Here is a 20,857-nt window from a genome sequence, read left to right on the forward strand (position 1 = left end):
GGTGAAATAAACCTTGTTCCCTGAGTTGCTGTTGTGGTCATACTTATCACAGCAATAGAAACCTGACTAGAACACCTGTAATCCTAGCACTCTGGAAGCAGACACTAACAGTCTGAGCTTAGCCAAACACATAGCAAGATACCTGACTCAAAACACAAACAAAAGTGGATGTAGGGCCAGGGGTGTAGTTCAGAAGGCAGAATGCTTGCTTAGTATGAATGAAGAAAGCCCTGGGTCACTCTCCAGCACTGCATAAAACTCGGGGTAGTGGCACATGCCTGTAACCCCAGCACTCCAGAGGTATACACAGAAAGATCCAGAGTTTAAGGTCCTGCCTGGCTATGCCATGAGTTCTAGGCCAGACTGGAATATATGAGACCAGTCTAAAGGAAAAAGTAGAAATAAAGACATGCTGGGATAAAATTCGATGCGTTTACTGTAAGAGATTCTAAAGAGAGTCCTGCAGATTGAAGGGAAAGCTATTAGCAGCCAAAGAGTAAATAAACACCTCCAGTCAAGGGGCTGAACAATGAGAGAGCTTAGTGTCACTCTAATTTTTGTTTTTAATTCTACTAAGTGGTTTCTAAATCCATCAAATGGGGTTTGTTCCTGCAACACAAGAACATTGCAACATAATTAAATATGCAACAGACTACTTGAGACAGTAAGCAAAATCCCACTCACCCCAGTTTACAAAGGGAAAAGTACTCAACAAACTGAAACATCAAAAACAAATGACTTAAATCATTATTAAAACAGAAACAAGGGAAACCTTGTCTCAAAAACCAAAACCAACCAACCAAACAGAAACAAGGGGCTGGAAAGAGGGCTTAGTTAAGAGCTCTTTCCGGAGTGCTGGCATTGCGACTGGGTGGCTCACAACCACCTGCTAACTCCAGCTCCAAGGGATCCCACAGTCTCTTTGGATTCTACTGAGGCCATTTACACTCATGTGTACGTAACTGCACACGGGCACACAAAATAAACAAACCCACTAAAAAACAAAACCAGAGGCTGGAGAGATGGCTCAGTGGCTAAGAGCACTGGCTACTCTTCAAGTGGGATTCCCAGCACTCAAAGGACAGCTGACAACCATTTGTAACTCCGGTTCCAGGGGATATGCACGCCCTCTTCTGGCCTCGGAGGATGCTGCACTCACATAGGGCACAGACATGCACACAGGAAAAACACCCATACACACAAAACAAAATCAAAATAAATAAAAATTTACCAAGCCAGAAGAAAACTACCTTAAACAATACGTTTCAGACTGAGTAATTAGGCATTAAAAAAAAAAAAAAAAAGGTACAATGTTTCCAGTAAAGACTGCTGCACTTGCAGTCAGGGTGTTTTAGTGTGAATCCCAGCTTTTGCTCACTAGCTGGGTCATGTTTCCTTGCCTGTTAGATGAGAAAATTTGCTCATGCTTCCAAAGGAATCTGAGAAGCCAGAGTGAGAATCACAGCGCAGGACAGAGTGGGAGGGAAGCTTCATCCACACAGGAGTTACCAGACCAACAACGATAGGGGAGAGTGGGACGAGCAAGGGGCAGAGGCTCACACGGCCCACGATACCCAACAAGCTCACGCGATGAGGTCCAGCAGCAAACACCGCATGCGCACGGGAAACCCAGAACTAGGTGAGGGGTTGTCAGGGGGAACCGGAGGCGTGGCTCCCCGTTTCCTCCGCCTCTAGAGGCGGGGCGCGCGGGGATTGGCTGAATGAAGCGTGCAGCGATGGGCGGGGCGGGGCGGGAGGCGATTGGCGGGATGCGCCGGTGGGCGGGACGGGCGCGCGGAGATTGGCGGGATGCGGCGCGGCGCGGTGAGTGTGCTGCTGAGCGGGTTCAATGTGGGTGTTGGGTCAGGCTGGGGGCTACCTGGGCAGCGGGCCAGGGTCTTGAAGGTGCTTCAGACTGCTACGTGGGTCCAAGCTGGCCGCGTCTGCTGCGGGGCGAGTCGCACGTCGCGTCCGGCTCGGAGCACCGTGTGGGCCGCTGCCACCACCGTGCGTGTTTGGCTTATGTTGAGTTTTACATGCGCCCATTTGGCAAATTCGTAGGATCTGCTCCCAAAGCCAGAGCTGTGCATTAAAGAAAGCCGAGCCAGCTAGGGGAATTTGAACTTTGTAATATCTGTACCAAAAAAGTAAAATGAAAAAGAAAGCTGTGTTCAAAACTTCCTTTACTACATCCAGCCTGTTGTCATCTCAACTACGCATGAAAAATATGTTTGAAATACTTTATACTATATACTGAAATCCGCCATGCATCCCCCAAGAACATCTTAGTTGGACATCTTAGTGGGACGGTGGTACAATACATTCTTGAAGAAAACAAACTTCTGCTCTCCCGGAGCTTAGGATGCAGTTGGAGGCGGAGGCATAGTAAATGCTTGAGACGATAAATGATGCATACAACTGAAGTAAATGCAGTTAATTAGATAAGGAAAGACTTGAAGGGGAAGAGCCAGTAAGCCTTGGGGAAAGGAGAGGACCCAGCAAGGGTAGAGAGGCCTCCACTTGGAGCCCCTGCTGTGGAAGGGGACACTTGGAAGGAGAAACAGGTAGGAGGGGACCAGCAGGCCCAGAGCTGATCTTACAGGTTGTGGTAAGAACTTGGGGTTTTATTTACTGTAAAGCAGCCTTTGGAGAGTTTTGAGCAAAACAGGGATAGCTTTATGCTTTATTTTTATTACTAATTATATTTCGGCAGGCTTCTTTGGTGATGCCTGGCAGCATTCCCAGAGGTAGTGCAGTTACCAGGGAGCTGGATAGAGGCAGATCGATAATTCCATTTGAGGGTATGCTAAATTTGAGACCCTGGTAATTGGGTAGAAATATGGAGAGGAGGAGGTGGTGAACAAGGTTTGGAGCGAGCTCCAGGTTTATCTGATTAGGTTATAGGGTGACATCTCCAGACACATGTATGTACATTGGGTGCAGTGTAGGCAGCGTGGTTGGGACACCAGGGGAGCTGCTGCTTTGGGTATAAGTAGGAATTGCAGGAATGCCTTTGTGTGTCTCTGCAGTGGTAACTTTGGCCTGGACATAGCTGCTTGGACCAAACAAGCCAGGAGTGCAGCCATGTTTTCAGAGCAGGCAGCACAGAGGGCCCACACTCTGCTCTCCCCGCCGTCAGCCAGCAATGCCACCTTTGCCCGGGTGCCTGTGGCAACTTACACCAACTCCTCACAGCCCTTCCGACTGGGAGAGCGCAGCTTTAACCGACAGTATGCCCATATTTATGCCACCCGCCTCATCCAGATGAGACCCTTCCTGGTGAACCGGGCGCAGCAGCACTGGGGTAAGCTTGGGTACACTGCTTCCAGCAGCCCAGCACCTAAAACTAGGACCTCACCTAACCTGGAATACTTGCCAGTTACCATGGAAACAGCCTAGCCTTTTCAACTCTCTGCTTCTTAAAAGCCAGGATTAAATAAATTAACCTGTGGGGTTAAAGTTGGGTTTGGCTCAGAGGCTGGGCAGAGGTAAGGGCTGAGTTCTGACAGTGATGGCCACTGTTTCATCCGTGGAGGAAATGGTTTTCCTATCTTCATTATCTTCAATGTGAATTGGTCACTGATGTGCTCTCTCTAGCTAGAGAGCACCTCATAGCAGCAGGCTGGGCACCACTGGTCTTTGAGGGATGAACCACACCTACAACATAGCAGAGCCACAGGTGGGAGTTCGAATCTGTTGTTTATGTTGTCATCTGATGCTTCTGTGTGATGTGAGTCCCTTTCCTTCTGTGGATAGAGCTCTGGGTGGAGCTCTGAGCAATGTTCCTGGCTCCTCCAGGGCATGAGTGTGGTTCTGGCCCAGCCTCCACTTCGCCCTGCCCCCTCAGCAGTTTGTCCTAGGATTGGTCTGTGCTGATGAGTCCCTGGAACTCTCTGGAACTTGCTTTCCTTCTTCTTGCCCAGTGTGGTTTTCCACATCTTTCCTGCTGGGCGTGTGGAGCATTCACACATGTTCTGGTTTTCCTCCTGGGGACTTTGAATGAACAAGGCTGCTGACTCCACAGGGAGTAGAGTGGGCTGGAGTGGAGGGGACACACAGTGGGAATTGTGAGGCATGTTTTCAGAAGGTGAAGGATCCGGCAGAGCAGGGGCTGGCACATTAGAACCCAAAGTCTTAGCTAGGCCTTTAATCTTAGTACTGGGGGTGGGGGACAGAAGCAGGTGGGTCCCTGTAAGTTCAAGGCCAGCCTGGTTGATGGAGTGAGTTCCAGGGCAGCCAGAGTTCTGTCGTAAGACCCTGTCTGGAAAAATCAGAAAACTGCAGAGTCTTAAGGACATGGTAGTTGTCAGCACAGAACATGTTGCAGACATGTAGGTAATATACTTCGCAGCTACTTCCCATGTCTGTGGGAAGGAGGTGCTGTAAACAGGGGACCTAGGACAACACACATTTATTCTCTTATGGTTCTGCCGGTGTAAAGTCTGAAATCAGGTCAATAGGTCTGATTCCTTGTAGAAGAGTGGTTCCCAGCTTTCCTAACTCTGCGGCCCTTCATACAGTTCTTCATGCTGTGGTGACCCCTAACCATAAAATTATTTTCATTACTGCTTCACAGCTGTAATAATTGTACTGTTATGAGTTGTAATATAAATATCTGATATGCAGGAGTCTGATATGTAACCCTTGTGAAAGGGCCACAACCACAAGTTAAGAACCATCTGGCTTCTGGTGGCTCCAGGAGTTCCTGAGTTTGTTCCCTGTCTTCACATGGCCTTGCCTCTGATCTTCTCTGCCTCTTTGGATGTTTGGTGTCAAGGTCCCACTCCGCCTAGAGCCCCCTTTATCCTCTGTGGGTGTCTTCAGGGTAGGGTTTCCTAGGCTGACTCTGTGCTCTCACGTACAGGCAGCCGAGTTGAAGTGAAGAAGCTGTGTGAGCTGCAGCCCGGGGAGCAGTGCTGTGTGGTGGGCACGCTGTTCAAAGCCATGCCCCTCCAACCCTCCATTCTGCGGGAGATCAGCGAGGAGGTGAGCCCTACCACCAACCTTGTCCAGTGGATTGAGCTGGGCCTCAGACTGCAGGGAATGAGAAAGCCAATCTAGGCAGGCAGGGATTGTAGTGCCACTTCATAACACAGAAGCCATGGTGACCTGGGCTCTGAGACTGCCTTCCATCTGTCTCCCAGCACAACCTGATCCCCCAGCCACCTCGGAGCAAATACATCCACCAGGATGACGAGCTGGTCTTAGAAGATGAGTTGCAGCGTATCAAACTGAAAGGCACCATTGATGTGTCAAAGCTGGTCACAGGTGGGAGCCCAGGGCGTGTGGTGGGGAGCCTGAACGGGGGTGACTCTGGGAGGCTTAGCAACATGCTTAGAGAAGCCCATAGGAGCATCTTAGGGGGTGGCCTATGCGTTAAAGGCTGGAGCACCAGAGTCTTTAGAAGTAGGTATGGGTTCACATGACTGGAAGCTGCGTGTTCATCAGTGATCATCTGGGAGGCCAGTCTTCCTGTCTTCACCAGAAAGCAGTGAGCTTGAGAAGTAGGCATTAGTCCTGAGAGAGGATTCCCTGGAATGGCTGCATGGGGTGGCTAGGCAGTAGGAGAGTCTCAAAGGCTATGGTGGGGCTCTGACTTCACCTTTCTCCAGGAACGGTCTTGGCTGTGTTTGGCTCTGTGAAAGACGACGGTAAGTTTCAGGTTGAGGACCACTGCTTTGCTGACCTGGCTCCACAGAAGCCTGTACCCCCACTGGACACAGACAGGTGAGGAGCCCCACTCGGGTACCCCAGGGCCTGTGTTAGGAGGACTTGCCTCCTCCTCCAGCAGCCCGAAAGACCTCACCATCCTCTGCAGATTTGTGCTACTGGTATCTGGACTGGGCCTGGGCGGCGGTGGCGGTGAGAGCCTCCTGGGCACCCAGCTGCTGGTGGACGTGGTGACGGGACAGCTTGGGGACGAAGGAGAACAGTGCAGTGCTGCCCACGTCTCTCGAGTCATCCTTGCAGGCAACCTCCTCAGTCATAACACCCAGAGCAGAGATTCCATCAACAAGGTATGGAGCCCAGCTGTTCAGCCCTGGCCTGGTAACATGACTGGCCAGGCTGATGCTCCAGGGCTGTCCTCAAAAGGCCCCACTCCCTGAAGGTGTAGGGGCCAGGGCTGAGTTCAAGGGCCTGTCTACCTGCTGCTGGCTTTTGCCTTTCTCAGAGTCAAAGGCCCTGGTGGGCTCTGGGTGTCCCTCCCCCTAGTCAGCCTCACTGTGGACCCAACCATATCCTGGGCCTCTTCTCCCAGGCCAAATACCTCACCAAGAAAACCCAGGCAGCCAGTGTGGAGGCAGTCAAAATGCTGGACGAGATCCTTCTGCAGCTGAGCGTAAGCAGCCTGGGGGCTGGCGGGGTGGTGGGAGTCCAGAGGGTGAAGCTGCTGTTTGATGGGGAAGGGAAGGTAGGGTGACTGAAGTAGGAGGTGGGGCTTCTTGAGGCCTGTGAGCTCTCCCTGCCTTGTGCCCTCTAGGCCTCGGTACCTGTGGATGTGATGCCAGGAGAATTTGACCCAACCAACTACACGCTCCCGCAGCAGCCCCTGCACCCCTGCATGTTCCCACTGGCCACTGCTTACTCCACGCTCCAGCTGGTCACCAACCCATACCAAGCCACCATTGATGGAGTAAGGTAGAGGTGGCACGAGACCTGGGAAAGGAAGTCTGGGAGGGGGCAGGGCTGCAGAAGGCCCTTCTGGCATTGCAAGGTTGGCTAGGGCACCCCCATGAGGCTATCAGGTGGGATCTGAGATAGTCTTTGTGGGTGGGGTGGCAGTGATGTGGGTGGGGTGGCAGTGATGGCCGCCTCCCCGGCACCCAGGCCACAATCAGCAGAGCCTTTGCCTTACAGGTTCCTGGGGACATCTGGACAGAACGTGAGTGATATCTTCCGGTATAGCAGCATGGAAGACCATTTAGAGATCCTAGAGTGGACCCTGCGGGTCCGTCACATCAGCCCCACGGCTCCAGACACCCTAGGTATCTACTCAGCTACACTTGTGGGATCAAGGGTCTGGGATGGGTTCCCAGCACAGCCTTGTATTCAGAAAAGCTGCTTTGGCATCGACTCTGGAAGGTTCATTCTGTCCAGGGCCAAAGCCTGTACCATACAGACTAGCATACTGCCTCTACTACCACTGGGCCATGGGACCACAGAACACTTGTCACAGTTGGGGTGCTGTTGGCATTCAGTGAGAAGGGAGGGACCCCTTGGTGGATCAGCTCAACAACAGGCTTTTCTCCAGGGTGCTACCCCTTCTACAAAACCGACCCGTTCATCTTTCCGGAATGCCCTCATGTCTACTTCTGTGGCAACACCCCCAGCTTTGGTTCCAAAATCGTCCGAGGTAAGTTTAATCTTTTGGGGGCTCCAGGCCTGAGTTGTGAGAACATTTTTTCCACACCTGGGTGCAAAGGTTCCCCACAGGATTAGACAGTCTGCAGTGGTGCTATTGTGTGTGACATGGTGTAGCTGACTGGAGAGGGTCTCAGATGGCTCTGAGCACATCCAACTGCGGCTGTTCTGAGGACTTCCCTGGGGGGCAGGTCCTACCCAGAACCTAAGGTGGACCCCCATATGATTGTTTTGCAGGTCCTGAGGACCAGGTGGTGCTGTTGGTGGCTGTCCCTGACTTTAGTTCCACACAGACAGCCTGCCTGGTGAACCTTCGCAGCCTGGCCTGCCAGCCTATCAGCTTTGCAGGCTTTGGGGCAGAACAAGATGACCTGGAAGACCTGGGGCTGGGTCCCTAATGAGGCGGCTAGGGCAGGACATCACCCTTGCAATGCAAGCCCTGTAAATAAAACATGAATTTTCTACAGGTCTGAACCTTGAACACTTGACCATGTGGGATGAAACAGATAGGGACAGCACCCAGCAAGCCAGCCTCTTGTCCAGTCAGTCAGAACAGGGTCATGAACAGAAGGCGGTGTCATGAGCTTGTTTTATTGGTGTGATGTTGGCTTCCTTGCCTGCCCCTCCCCCAAAGGCTGGCAGGTAGAACTGGGGCTTCTGCACAGACTCTGGTTTTGGAGTCCCAGTGGCTTTGATGTCCCACACTGGGGGAGCAGGGCCCAGCAGGGGCATCTGATGGCTGTGTGTGCCAGCACAGGCTTGGGAAATGCTGCTTTAGTTGGAATTGGGCCAGGGCTTTGGGATCCCAGTCTCAAAAGTCCCCAAAGTTCACTGTGTAGGTTTCCACTGTTGTGAATGGAAATGTGAGACCTGTGTCCATCTCTTCCTCTTCCTCCTCCTCCTCTACCTCCTCCACCTCCAGGTCAGTCCCATACTCTGTCTCAAACTCTGTCACTACTTCTGTATAGGTCTCAGTCTCTGATTCCTCCCAGCCTGCAGTGGTAGTGGGTGGAATTTCCCAGGGCCTCGAGGTAATGGTTGGTGTAGGGGAAGGGGGAGGCGAGAGGGCAGGAGTGGGGCTTGTAGCTGGGGCTGTGGTAGAATTGAGGCGACGAAGCCGCATCTGTTCCCTCATGCGGAGCCGGTACTGAAGACGGCGCTGCTGCATGCGGCGCTGCTGGGGGGTCATGGGTCGTGAGGGGTCAACTCGGAGAATGGGACGGTTCCCGTTCATAGCCAAGATCTCCCTAATGCGCTTCCAGTTGGAGCGAGCCAGGATGAAGTTGCACTGGGTGGCCCCGATATCGTAGTCCACGTTGCAGATCTTGGCACTTGAGGTGTAGCCCTCTGCATGAGCTGTCACGCGGTATTCACCCGGGTTCAGGATGCGCCAGTAGTCACCTCCACTTGCTATATAGGGAAGGTGGGCCTGAGTGTCCCAGGGTCTCCCGGCCCTGCCCTCTCCGATTCCCTAGGCCCAGTCCTCAGGCTCAGTCCTGAGCCCTGCCCTCCCCAGTCCTGGGCATGCCCAACGTCTTAGGCAGAGCCCACAAGGCCAGAGACTTGCTACAAAAACCAGGCTTGCCTTGCTATTTGGCTACTACTTTGAGAGGACAAAGTGAGCCCCACCTGGGAAGGCAAGGAAAGCTGTACACTCAAGAACCATGTGTCATGACACAAGCTCTAATCTCCCCAAGGGCTATGAATTTAAGGCTAGCCTGGGCTATACAAGTTCTGAGCCAGCCAGAGGTACACCTTAAAAAAAAAAAGCGCATGCAAAGTACCTGTCTTTACACCATGGTTGATGCCACTCACGGAGATGGTAGCATTGGCGATGGGAATGCCTTGCTCATCTGTCACCACACCCTTAATGCCACGGTGCACCTTCGGAAGGGAGATGCGGTAGAAGCCCACATAAAGATTTAATGTCCATGCCCCTCCCAAGCTTCACCCCACCTCCTGTGCAGCCCAGATTATCCCACCTGCTCCATGAAGGTAAGCAATGCCTCTTTGTTGTTCTCCCACTCTCGGGGCAGCTCACTTTCATGGGGGAACTTGTCACAGCCCAGGTATATGGAGAGCTCCAGGCAGTTAGTGTGCAGGTAGCTGAAGTCATTGAAAGCTGGACAGACAAACAGATCTGTGGTCATCCTCTCCCTGTCCCTTCACGTGCCTTTCCCAAGCTCCTCCCAAGCTGACTTACTCCCAGAGCGAGGGTTCCACTTGGCCCCATTGACAATGCCCATGCCGCTGGTGTAGTCCTGGGCCTGGCACCCTCCCCGGTAGGGCTCCGTCATGGTGAGATGGGCTGAGGCATACGAGATGGCCAGCCAGCGGAAAATGGCATGATCTGGAGTCTCCTGGGCCTCAGATGCCTCGTCGTCATCTTCTCCACGGGCAGCTGCCAGTGCCGCGGCCAGCAGCTGCTCCTGGCTAGGTGTCCGGGCCATATCATAGGGGTAAGAAACAAGCCGCTCACCACCATTCAGATTTGCACCCAGCACAAAGGGGTTCTTCTCCATCCAGGAAATGATGGCCCGGACTTCTGTGGATACCTAGGGGTGGATAGTATAAGAAGCTATTCCATTTGTGAGCATACTACTCTCACATCCTATCCGTGGCCCTTTTGAGTCTTCCTCTTGCCCTCCAGGGTCTCTGCCAGCACCTCAGCTTCCTGTCAGCAGCCCCCTTTCCCCCTTCCCATCTCCCACCCCCCACCCCACCTGCCACCGCTCAGCAAGCCAGGATGCGCCTCTCACCGTGGCATCTGGGGACAGGTAACGTTCAGGAATTGGCAAGTTATTGTTCGGGACCCTGTAGGGGACCCATTTCTTCTCCTCAGCTGCCCAGAGCACAGAGTTGAGATCTGGGAAGTCCTCAAAGATGTCAAAGCCCTCCTCAGTCCACAGGCCCAGCGCCCAGTTCCCAAACTCCGAGCCCTGCAAGGAAAACCATAGGTCACTATGGGATGGGAAGTCGAGGAGCCCCTGCCTCCGAGCTTTACCCACCCCTCACCTGCCCCACCACGTACCATCTGCGCCGCCACCTCATAGCCATCAGGGTTCAGCGAGGGCACCAGGTGGATGCGTGTGTCCTGCACCAGGTTGCGCACCCTGGGGTTGCCATCACGGTACTCATGGCACAGGTACTGCATGAGCAGTAACAGGAGCTCTCGGCCTAGCACCTCGTTGCCGTGGATCCCAGCTGTATAGCGGAACTCAGGCTCCCCTGCACGGACAGGAGCCACAGCAAGCATTTAGCCTGGCAAGTCCCAGATGTACCCAAAAGGTCTGCAGGCAACTGGGGTGTATGGTGTTCAGCAAGGCGAGCCTGGACCCTCTGGGGTCTCCAGGTCAGGCATACCCACCATATAGGCCCAGCAGGAGCACAACAGGGCAGGACCCTGGTGCTCTGGCTCTCACCCAGCTCATGCTCCCCAGGGTTGTCTGAGATTTCCATTGCGTAGATCTTGAGCCCCCGTGAACTCTTGCCCAGGCTGTATGTGCGGGTAATTGTAGGACACTCTTCATTCACAACCTTCATCAACTGGCAGGGAGGAGATATGACGTCACTGACCAGGATGCTCTTGCTCCCCTGATGGGTTCTATGGGAAGAGGCAGGTAACTCCAGCCCCTCTCAGATGCCCCCAGGTACTAGTTTCCTCCCTAAAGCAAAGGGTGACCAAGATTCCGCAAGGGGAGACTATGTGTTTGGAATAGTAAGGACAGGGCTAAGTAAGTATAAGCTCTCCTGTACCCTAGCAGGGCCCATCCCAGCCTGTGACTCAGGTGCCTAACCTGGCGCATATCCTTGTAGTTGTGGTGCCGGAAGTCCAGGCTGTCTGTGGTCACCACCTCATTCTGTGCGTAGTAGCTGTAGATTGCTGCAGAAGGGCAGGCATACAGGGATCAGTTGCTCTTTGGTCCACACCCAAATCACATGCAGCTACCCCAAAATCACAAGCAGCTCCCTCTTCACTTACGGGTCACGGGGCAGCCTAGCACCTCCAGGCGCATGCACAGGCTACCGTTCCAGGTGAGCGGATAGATGCGGATGAACCTGGCCACAACCGGCTCAGGGAGTTCGCTCAGCACAGGTGTGTCCTTGTCCACATTCCCATGGAAGGTCTAGAGAGAAGCAGGCCTCTGTCCCACCCTGCCTCTCCCACGGGGCCTCCCTGATCCAAATGTGAGCAGAGCAGCTCTCTGGTACCCACCATTTCCTCATAGCCATTGGTGTACATCACCCAGGTCTGGCTGTCATTGCTGAAGCCCACGAAGAAGGTGGTCACAAAGTCGTCACTGTGGAGCAGACACAATCAAGACAAAGCTGCTCTCACCCAAGGCTCTAACACCCCGAGACCAACTTCTGGGCTAACAGGACTATGGAGCATGACCTGGATCTCTGGAGCCAGATTCTGTGACTGTTTGGCCATGGGTGGTTGCTGCTGCAAAGCCTGTCTGCTCATCTGTACATGTGGACTGACGACCCATGACTGAGGGACGGACACTTGGTTAGGCCCTCAATGATTTTTCTGGTCTACCCAGTTCAGGCCAAGGGCTGTCCTGAATGCCCCACATGGGACTCAGAGCTGTGCCGGATCCCTGCCCACTGCCCAGAAACTCATCCACATACTGGATGCTGGAGTCCCGGCCCTGAGTGATGACGCCTGTGAAGCGAGTCGTCCTTCGGGTGTCCACCTCAATCCACTGGGTCTGTGACTCGTCCTCGGCACACCACGCACCGTCATAGTAGTCATCTTCATTGGCACCAGCCTGTTAGAGGGAAGGCTGAGCATGGTCAGACGAGCCCTGGCCCACTGCCAGATGGACAGTCCACTCACCCACCTGCATGTTGAGCCGGCCCCGCTGGGCTCCGAGGCCATGGCGCAGCATGGAAGAGGCACGGATCTGGTTATCCTCGATGCGATGTGACTCCATCCCAATAGGCGGGCATTCTGCAGATGCACACCTTGGGCTAGCGGCTCACGGACTCAGCGTCCCTCCACTAATCCAGAGTCAACAAGCCGGTACCCCTTACGTGTGGGTGGCAGTCAACTCAGAGCAGGCCAGGAGCCAACCTGCCCCAAGCCTGCTTCCCCTGCATTAGTTACCATCTAAAGAATGAGCTCAAGACTTACGATAAATCCCAGGTCCCCAGGGACTTCACCCAGATGAGACCCTTTGCACACTGGCTCCAAAATGGAAACTATAAAGGCAGCTGGAGACTTCCTTCCCTTCCCAAGGCCCTGCCCCCATCCTACTAGCACCCAGCTGCTGGATACCAAGAAGCTCTGTCTCCCCAAATCCCCAACTCTGGCAAGGTCAACCTCAGGCCAGAGCGTGCATGAATCTAAGTAAGGCTGTCTTCAGCTCATGGGGCTCTCCACTGTATGCTACAAGAGTCTATGATAGGATGGACCTCTGGGGGGATGGGGTCAAAGCTGCATCTGGAAATCTGGTCCCATGCACAGTCCTGAGTGGGTCCTCACCCTCCATGTAGTTCTACTCACTGATTTTCTCCACGGGAGCCCACTCCTCCTCCAGCTCCTCGCCCTTCCCGGGCCCTGCTAACAACAAAGGGAGGAGCTAAAACCAAGGGCCTACAGCATCAAAAAACCAAATGCTGCCCCACGGGACCAGCCATGCACCTTTGTGGTCCTTGTTTCTGTCCACAGCCCACTTGTCCTCTGTGTCCTCCTTGGGGCTACTGCCCTCCTTTTTAGGCTTCTCTGGGGCATGTAAGAAAAATAGAGGTCAGTCAGGTTGGCCTAGGGCCTGGAGTAGGGGAAGCCAGGCTGAACTGGATATACATGGGGAGGGATGTCAGGTTAAGCTGGGGCATATGGAAGTTTCAGGTTGAGCTAGGGGTATATAAGGGTCAGGCTGACCTAAAAGCAAGCAGGAGGGGTCAGGCTAAGCTGGAGATACATGAGGGTCAGGCTGACCTGAGAGCATGTGGGGAGGGGTCTGGCTGAACCTGCAGCATGCAGATAAGGATCAGGCTGAGTAGGGGACATGGGGATTCAAGTTGAGCTGGGGGCACATCTGGTAGACGCATCTGGCCTCAGGAGGTAGCCTGCTATGCTATCTGCCTGTTCTGACTCACTCATCTCCTCTTTTTCTTCATCCACCTCTTGTCCAACATCAGGCTTCTGAGGATGGGGGAAGTAATAGTCCACTGTAGGAGAGAAAGCCTGGCTTAGCTGGCCCGGGCTCCTGACCTCACAGGAAGCCATAAGGCAAGCATTGACAATAGAGAGAGACGAGGAGGTAGGGGACAGGCCAAGACTGAGGTCATGAGCCTAGTACAAGCTCTGCCTGTGTGGAGGAAGAATCAAAGATGGGCATCCAAGTGCCTGGGTGGCAGCTATACCATTTGTGGCCAGGAGGGGTCAGGCTTTGCAATCTGGGCTGAGGCCTTAGATCTGAGGCATTAATAGTAATGGCAGGGAAATAGTAAAGACCTGTACAAGTCTAGAGCCCGGAAAGGAAGAGATCCCAAGGAGATCCCAAGGATCCACTGAGGTCTGAGAAAGGAGTGTGCCGAGCTCAACAGCCAAGCCCCTTGGATTTAAGGTCATTTTCTTGTGCTTCAGCTGTGTTAGGCTATCCCAGGCTTGCTGCAGTAGGTAACTGGGCTCTGCTAGAGCCACATTGCCTGGCTATTGTTGATTGTGTTTTAGGCTGGCTTTAGCCATCTGGGTTTTGTGGTTATTATAGGTTTAGATGCTGACTTCTAAGTTTATCATCGTTGGATGGGACCTTTTAAGATGTTTTCCCCTTGGTTTCTGTTTCTTCTCTGTCTGGTTAGATTAGCCAGTCTTCAGGTCCAGTAGGGTGTCTCCCCTGGGGTTTTTGTGGCCTGCATGACCTTTGGGGTCCCTGGTACTGGTAGGCCTCTGGGAAAGCAGGCCCAGTTGTGAGCCAACCCCATTGGAAAAGGCAGATGCAATGAGCTGGCAGGAAGCCTGCTAGAGCCCAGGGTATGGAGGGCTGGGCCCACATAGGGAAACAGGGCTGAGAGATCTAGAGACACCCCTAGTGTCAAAGTCAGGAGCCAGGAATATAGGCAGGGAAGGCCCAGTGTCCTGACTACAGTCTCCACCCCAGATGTCCATCTGCCTGCATCTAAGGATTTAGAGGTGCTACATACTCACAGTCATCGTAGTTGGGGATCAAGTAGCTATCCCCATAGTCAGGGGGCACCAGGGGCTTCAGAGGTGGATCTGTGGAGTAGGGTGGAAGTGAGCCACGGCCTCTCTCCTGACCACAACCCCCCTCTACTGCCTCCCATCTTACCGACTTCCTTCTTTTCCTCTGGCTCTTCAGTCTCCTCAGGGCGCTCTGGCCAGAGCCTCTTCCTTGTGGGTGTTGGTCTGGGCTGCTTCTGGCGACGGATGTACTCAACTAAGGGGGAGGCAGATTCTGAGCAGCCATGCTGGGTGGGCTTCAGGTCGAACCCTCAGTGCCCAGGCCAGAGTCTAGTCCATGCTCAGGTTGGAGCCCCTACTTACAGTCCTCATAATCTTCCCGCTCTATCTGGTCATTGTAGTCCAGTGTGGGCATCTCAGTCTCCTCCTCTGGCTCTGAGGGAAAGATAACAGTGGCCTAGTGACAACCTACCAAGGTTCAGTCCAGGAAGCCTCTCAGTATAGTAGAGCTGAATGCCCAGTCACCCTGAGATCAGGATGACAGCGACTCACCCGGCCGGTGCTGCCTGGCCTCCACCTGGGTCTCCTCTCCTTGACCCTGCCAGGTATTTGGGAAGGTTCTTTCTACAACACAGAAGTCCGAAGAGTGGATGAACAGAGGTGCCTACCCGGATCACCTAGAGAGCTTAAGACCACAATGCCTCAGAGCCTTTGTGGATGCTATAGGTACCCTCCAAAGTCCACAGCTCACTCCAAGGAAGCATAGGAAGCTCAGTTCCACCCAACCTCCACCTCTGAAGCCCCTGTGGTACCCCGACTGTGGGGATAGCTACTTGATTCCCAACCACGATGACAGTGAGTAGCTAGTGTCCCAAAGTCTGTGGGAGGTAGTATAGTTCTAGTGAACCCTGAAGCTAGAGAGGTACGCTGCTGTTTGTGGGAGTGCTTATCATAAAGCTGATGGCACCAAAGGAAAAGCAGAAGGGACCAGGAGACACAGCGCTCACCTATAATCTCCCAAGCTCTCTCCCTGCCCAAGAGCAACATGAACAGAACTCACTGAGAAAACCACCAAGTTAATGACAAGTCTTCAAAGTTCTCTTGTCTTAAGAGTCCCAGGAATCTCTCCTCATTTCTCTGTCCTCAAAGAGGTCAGAGCCCCAGGGATCCTGCTACAAACCTTTCTCCTGTGGTGGTTCCTGGGGGCTGGGGTTGGAGAGTGAGGGGAGTGACTGCTCCAGCGTTTCTAAGGGGGCCACAGTTGAGAACTTCTTTCCTGCTGAGGGCCTCTTAGTGGCCTTGGGTGGCTTCTCTTTGGGCTTCTTGGTGGCCTTAGGTGGCTTCTCTTTGGGCCTCTTAGTGGCCTTAGGTGGCTTCTCTTTGGGCTTCTTGGTGGCCTTAGGTGGCTTCTCTTTGGGCTTCTTGGTGGGCCTGGTGGAGCCCTCAGGGTGTTTTGTGGCCTTGGGGCCTTTGTCCTTCTTCCCTTTCTTCTCTTTGTCTTTGTTCTTTTGTGGAGGGACTGTCAAGAACAAAGATGAAGGAACAGACAATCAGAGCCCAATCTGTGTGTCCATATGGTCCCCCTGGATGCCCAGAGCCTGGGTGTGACAGTACCTGTCGGTCCCTGGTCTGGTATAGATCAGGAAACTAAGGTTAGCCACTTACTCAAGTGGTAGAATGAGACCCATGTCCAGGCCTCCTGTCTGCGTATCCGGAGTGGTCAGCAGCAACTCTTGGCTGCTCTGAAGTACTGAGTTCAGGCACGATATACAGGGAGACATCTCCGTCTGCCCAAACCTCCATGGGGGCCCCTCATAATCCCTTTTTCATGTGTCTGCCTAGTCCTGGAGCATGGTTCTGTACCAGGCCTGGAAGGTACAGGGAAGAGCCTGAAAGAGCAAGGCTACCCAAGCAAATGGCCAGGCCAATGAAAGAACATGGCTTGGCCTTCCAAGAGCCTCCTTTCATGGAGAAGAAAAGTTTCAAAGAGACACTCAAGGCAGGCTGGGGGTGTAATTCTGTCCTAGAGCAGTCTGGTATGTGTAAGGCCCTGGGTTTGGTTACCTAGCACTGCCCCAAGGGAAGAAGGCAGGCAGGCAGGCAGGCAGGCAGGCAGGCAGGCAGGCAGGCAGGCAGGCAGGCAGGCAGGCATTCAGTAGGTCTTGAAGTCTCAAAAGGTTCTGGTTGAAACCCAGAACCAACAGGAGGCCCATATAAAGGACAGGGGGACAGGCAGGTAGGTAGTTCTTGGTGCTAGCTCGTCTCAGAGAAATCTAGTAGCAGGGGTCACCCCCTAGAACCCTAGGAGCTGCAAATGCTGTGGAGAATTTAATGGCGGATGGGAGACACACAGGCAGTTGGCTGAAACACAGGGAACATTGCAAAACGTGCAGCAGAAGCAGGGTCACTTGGCAATGTCCAGAATGTCTTGGTTGCTGGAGGCAATGCGTGCAGGGAGGTGAGGGGTGGGGGAGAGCAGGACAGATCTACAGCAGTGGGGGCCGCAGGGGGAGTGGCGACCTCAGGAATGATGAACGGTGCCTTACAGTCTCCTGGGAGAGAAATCACAAGATCCTTTGCCACTCTCCAGAGGGCCATGAAAAACAGCTAAGATTTACTGACAACTGATTACATAAGAGGCTCGGGGTTACATGCCTCCAGGATGTTATCACCTCGCTTAGTTGTGAACATCTCAGAGCACCCACTTTCACCTGGAAGTCTTCCTCAGCCCCCTCCCCTGCGGGTGTGTTCCTGTGGGAGAAGAGGCAGGCAGATGCGTAGGCTTGAAGCTTGCCAGTAACAGACTAATTCCCCCTCCTGCCCAAACCTACATTCTCTTGAGACCTGGGGATGGGCAACGTGGGCGACTGTATTTTCAGAACCTCAGCGCCCTATGCCGTACATACACCTCCAGGTCTCCAAACTCCAGGATAGAACTGCTGCCTTGTGTTGCCCTGGACATTCCTCACTGGGCAGCATGGGAAGGCTAGACCCTCCACAGGCCCTGTACGCTCACTTGAGGCCATGGCCACCCATGTCACCAGGTTCTCACCTTCTACATCTGCCCGTGGCTTGCCCCCTGCCTTGGATTTGCGGGCACGCTGGGTGGGTTCGGGAAGCGGCTGGGCTTCCACGTCGTCTTCCCGAGGCGGGGACTGGGTCTCTAGCTCCGAAAGGAAACCTTCGAGGAACTCCTCGATCTCGTCGTCCGTCAGCACCGTCTGTGGGCTCCCCTCGGGGCACAGCGCCAGCAGTGCCAGGAGGCCGCAGAGCAGGGATGCGGTGCGCACTGCAGCCATGGCTCTGGGCACGCGGGAGAGCCGGGTGGGCTTGAGCAGGGACTTGAGTGGCAGGGGCGGCGCCCCGCGTGGGGATGAGATAGGGCGAGAGGAACCCGGGAGAGCAACGTGGACGTCGACGGTATCCAGAAAGGGGTGGGAGAGGGAGATTCAAGGAGGACAAGGGGCTCCGGGGAGAGGTTCTGGCGCTCCTACCCCGCGTGGCTAGCTCTCACGCGGACCGCCCTCCAGAGCGCTTGCGACGGCCTGGCCGGGGCGGGGGCTTCGGGTTTCCGGAGGGGGAGGAGGAGGAGCCGGCCTTGGACCAGGGGCTGCGGGGGAGGGAGGCGGAGCAGCACGGAGCCCCGACTAATAGCAGCGTCAGCGCCCAGTTTAGAGGGTTTGGGTGCAGGGCGCCTAGGGGGAAAGAAGGCCTGGGAGAAAAGAATGCAGAATTATGGGGAAGGAAGTGTGCGGAGTCTAAAGAGACCTATGATCTACCTGCTTGTGCCCTCTGCTCCGAGCCCCTAGGTGAGGAAGGGAGTAAGACCCTGAGGGTACTGGAGATCACCTCCTTCCCACTCTCTGGAGGTTAGTTCTTCAAAGTGTCACCTGCTGTGTGCTGGCGCAGGTGCCACCTTTGTCCAGTGATCACCAACATCCCAGGTCTTTGGAGTCCATTTTTTCCGGGGGGGGGGGGGGGCGGTAAAAAGCTGTTCTCAGCCAAGCTGCTGTCCTAGAGAGATGAGTCCCACTTCAGAGCTCAGGTCTCAGGTCCCAATGTGAAGTAATAGCTATTTCTCTCCTTCCTCTAACCAGAATCGGTTAAAACAACAACAAATTGTTTACAATAGTTTCAGCTACCACACAGCCCAGCGGGTACCAGAGCATCCCAGGATACATCAGCCCAAGTGCCAAGGTGTCTGCCACTGGCTTCTAGAAGATAAATGTTTGCTGGTTCTAATGGCCATCACAGCTAAACCCAGGAATGCCGGAGCATTTACCACTAAAGATTGAGGATGTGAACGTGGGTTCGGGCTCGTAGCCATGGGTCCAGGTCAGTGGCAGGCAGCTTTCAACCAAGGTGGGGAGGTACTCCCGATAGATAGCGCAGAGTAGGGACCCTAGGACAATTGACAGGGCAGAGTTTACATCTCAGCTGGAAGAGAAAAAAGAAAAAGCAGGTCAAGAAACACCAACACGGCCTCAACCCCCTCAATCTCTCAGCAGCATGAGCAGGTAGAAAAACAAGGAGATTTTCAGGGGCTGGGTTCTGTACCCCACTGCTCTCTAGGAGTGTGTGAGCCCCCTCCCGGCAGTCTCCTTTCTGGCTCTCCTTGAGGAAGCAGGGATACTATGCCAAGAACAGGTCCCTAGGGGTCTATCCGATCTCCCGCTCTCCTAGTCAGCTGCCTCAGCAGGGGACCTCCCTGTCCACAACTTAACTGTATGCATATTAAATGTACCACGTTGTAACTGTGGGTAGCACACATAGTCAGCCCTTGCATCCCACAGGCTGTTGGTCCTCATCTGCTTTGCTCCCCTCCCCCACCCCAGGGCAGTCCTCTCACAATTAGGCCTCCCATAAGAGACTTCAGCCTGGTTGTAGAGCAAGAGTGAAGCAAGTCTCGCCCACTGTCATCCTCTGAATCATTAGGCTCAAAATCAGTTCTGGGAAGTGGCTTCCGTGACCCCAGTCAGATCCAGTGTGTCATGCTGGGGTGCATGAGGGGACATGGATGTCACTTCCCCAGGCATGGGTCATACTTGGACTGAATTGGGCTGGATATTCTCTGCCAGGGAAAACAGAAGCCATTTCAAAAATGGAAAACAAAACCCCTAGGGTCTAGAGAGCCTTTTCCTGAGCCTCCGTGAGTCACTGACAGGAATGTGAGCAGAGGAACCCATGAGGAGCTGGGCTCAGGAGGCCTGAGGGATTGAGGCCTCCACACTGAAAGTCCAGAAAGGTGGGTGGGAACAGAATGCTAGCCGGGTGTTCCTCCCTGAGGGAGACCATCCTCAGGAAGTCCTTTTGACCGGGGCCCACAGCTCTAGAGCAAGAAGGTAACCAGAAGCCAGAGCCTGTGAGGAGGGCCCTCCACTCTGCTGAAGAGTATAACATTTAAGTCAAATGTTTAAGGGCACTGCCAAGGCCAGCTGAGGAAATGGGAGGCTGGTGTCTTCTGTGACCAGGGACACTCAGAGGGTTCAAGAGTACTCCCTGTCCGTGTCCAGCGTGTTCTCCTGAGAACCTGTTTGACCGTTCCATAACTCCTCTCCCTCCCAACCCCAGTTTTCCATGTGGATGTGAAGGTCTTCCCAAGAGATCACACAACAGCACTAGGCTGGCCTGAGAGAAGGAAGGTGTCTAAGTTTTTTCAATGCTGCAGAGGTAGTGAAGACCCCCATACTCGGGAGACCCTTCCTCAAGTCTCCGGAAATCGCGACCACCCAAAGATCACAAGAAACCATACCTGGATGCAATCAGCAGAAGCTTTATTAGGGAAAATAGCCGGTGGTCAAAACTACAAGCTCTTTAGCTCCAAGAGCAAGGTTTTGGCCCAGAGTGGTGGGTTAAAGGGTCTTTTATAGCATGGGGTGGGGAAAAGAAGGCATTTTCATGCACTTACACATGAATGGTTGCATTTTCACGCGCTTACACATGATTGGTTGTTTTACAAATTTTGAACATAGCACTGGGAAGACCAAGGGAAGGGTAACCAAGAACAGTGGAACATTTCAGAGAATCTGGCCCAAATGATCTAGAGTCATGTGAAAATCACTCTGCACACTCATTCTTCTCAAAAATGTGGTTTGTACCATGCCATTGTGTCCTATCCTGCCATTTACCAACTATTTCAGATTAACTATCTTTGCTTCTTCCTGCTATAGCCCCACCTAGGTGGCTGCATCTTTTATCTGTGGTCAGGAATGTGTCTTCCTGCCTTGGGCCTCTCCCACCCATAGGTGGGAGAGGCTTGAGGAATGTAATCCAGCAAGTGTCCTTCACCTGGAATGTGAAGGCCTGAAATCTTATTTTCAGTTCTGAGCTCTGTAAGGCGAA

The 20,857-nt window shown here is 53.6% G+C and overlaps 2 protein-coding genes across 3 annotated transcripts; one reads left to right on the forward strand and one right to left on the reverse strand.

The window, feature by feature from the left end:
• Window positions 1–1,749: 1,749 nt before the first annotated feature.
• Pold2 (DNA polymerase delta 2, accessory subunit) lies at window positions 1,750–7,843 on the forward strand. Its single transcript, XM_034508287.2, has 11 exons — window positions 1,750–1,824; window positions 3,030–3,304; window positions 4,865–4,986; window positions 5,145–5,268; window positions 5,613–5,727; window positions 5,819–6,017; window positions 6,260–6,340; window positions 6,482–6,639; window positions 6,859–6,986; window positions 7,253–7,354; window positions 7,600–7,843. The coding sequence occupies exons 2-11, from the start codon at window positions 3,085–3,087 to the stop codon at window positions 7,758–7,760; spliced, it is 1,410 nt and encodes a 469-aa protein (XP_034364178.1). The 5' UTR covers window positions 1,750–1,824; window positions 3,030–3,084; the 3' UTR covers window positions 7,761–7,843.
• Window positions 7,844–7,932: 89 nt separating this feature from the next.
• Window positions 7,933–18,021, reverse strand: Aebp1 (AE binding protein 1). Of its 2 annotated transcripts, none has more exons than XM_034508285.2 (21): window positions 17,568–18,021; window positions 15,696–16,034; window positions 15,068–15,139; window positions 14,879–14,950; window positions 14,664–14,771; window positions 14,522–14,590; window positions 13,471–13,542; window positions 13,013–13,093; window positions 12,875–12,931; window positions 12,210–12,319; window positions 11,998–12,137; window positions 11,579–11,663; window positions 11,345–11,489; window positions 11,160–11,245; window positions 10,785–10,908; window positions 10,394–10,590; window positions 10,122–10,301; window positions 9,566–9,917; window positions 9,345–9,484; window positions 9,147–9,246; window positions 7,933–8,772 (listed from the first exon to the last, which is right to left on the reverse strand). In XM_034508285.2, exons 1-21 carry the CDS (start codon window positions 17,812–17,814, stop codon window positions 8,174–8,176), a joined length of 3,375 nt encoding a protein of 1,124 aa, XP_034364176.1. In that variant the 5' UTR covers window positions 17,815–18,021; the 3' UTR covers window positions 7,933–8,173. The 2 variants fall into 2 exon arrangements, with proteins under 2 accessions (XP_034364176.1, XP_034364177.1); XM_034508286.2 differs by having other exon boundaries at window positions 12,875–12,928; window positions 17,568–17,954.
• Window positions 18,022–20,857: the final 2,836 nt, after the last annotated feature.

The sequence above is a fragment of the Arvicanthis niloticus genome, chromosome 7, assembly GCF_011762505.2.
Source record: "Arvicanthis niloticus isolate mArvNil1 chromosome 7, mArvNil1.pat.X, whole genome shotgun sequence".
Classification (NCBI taxonomy): Eukaryota; Metazoa; Chordata; class Mammalia; order Rodentia; family Muridae; genus Arvicanthis; species Arvicanthis niloticus.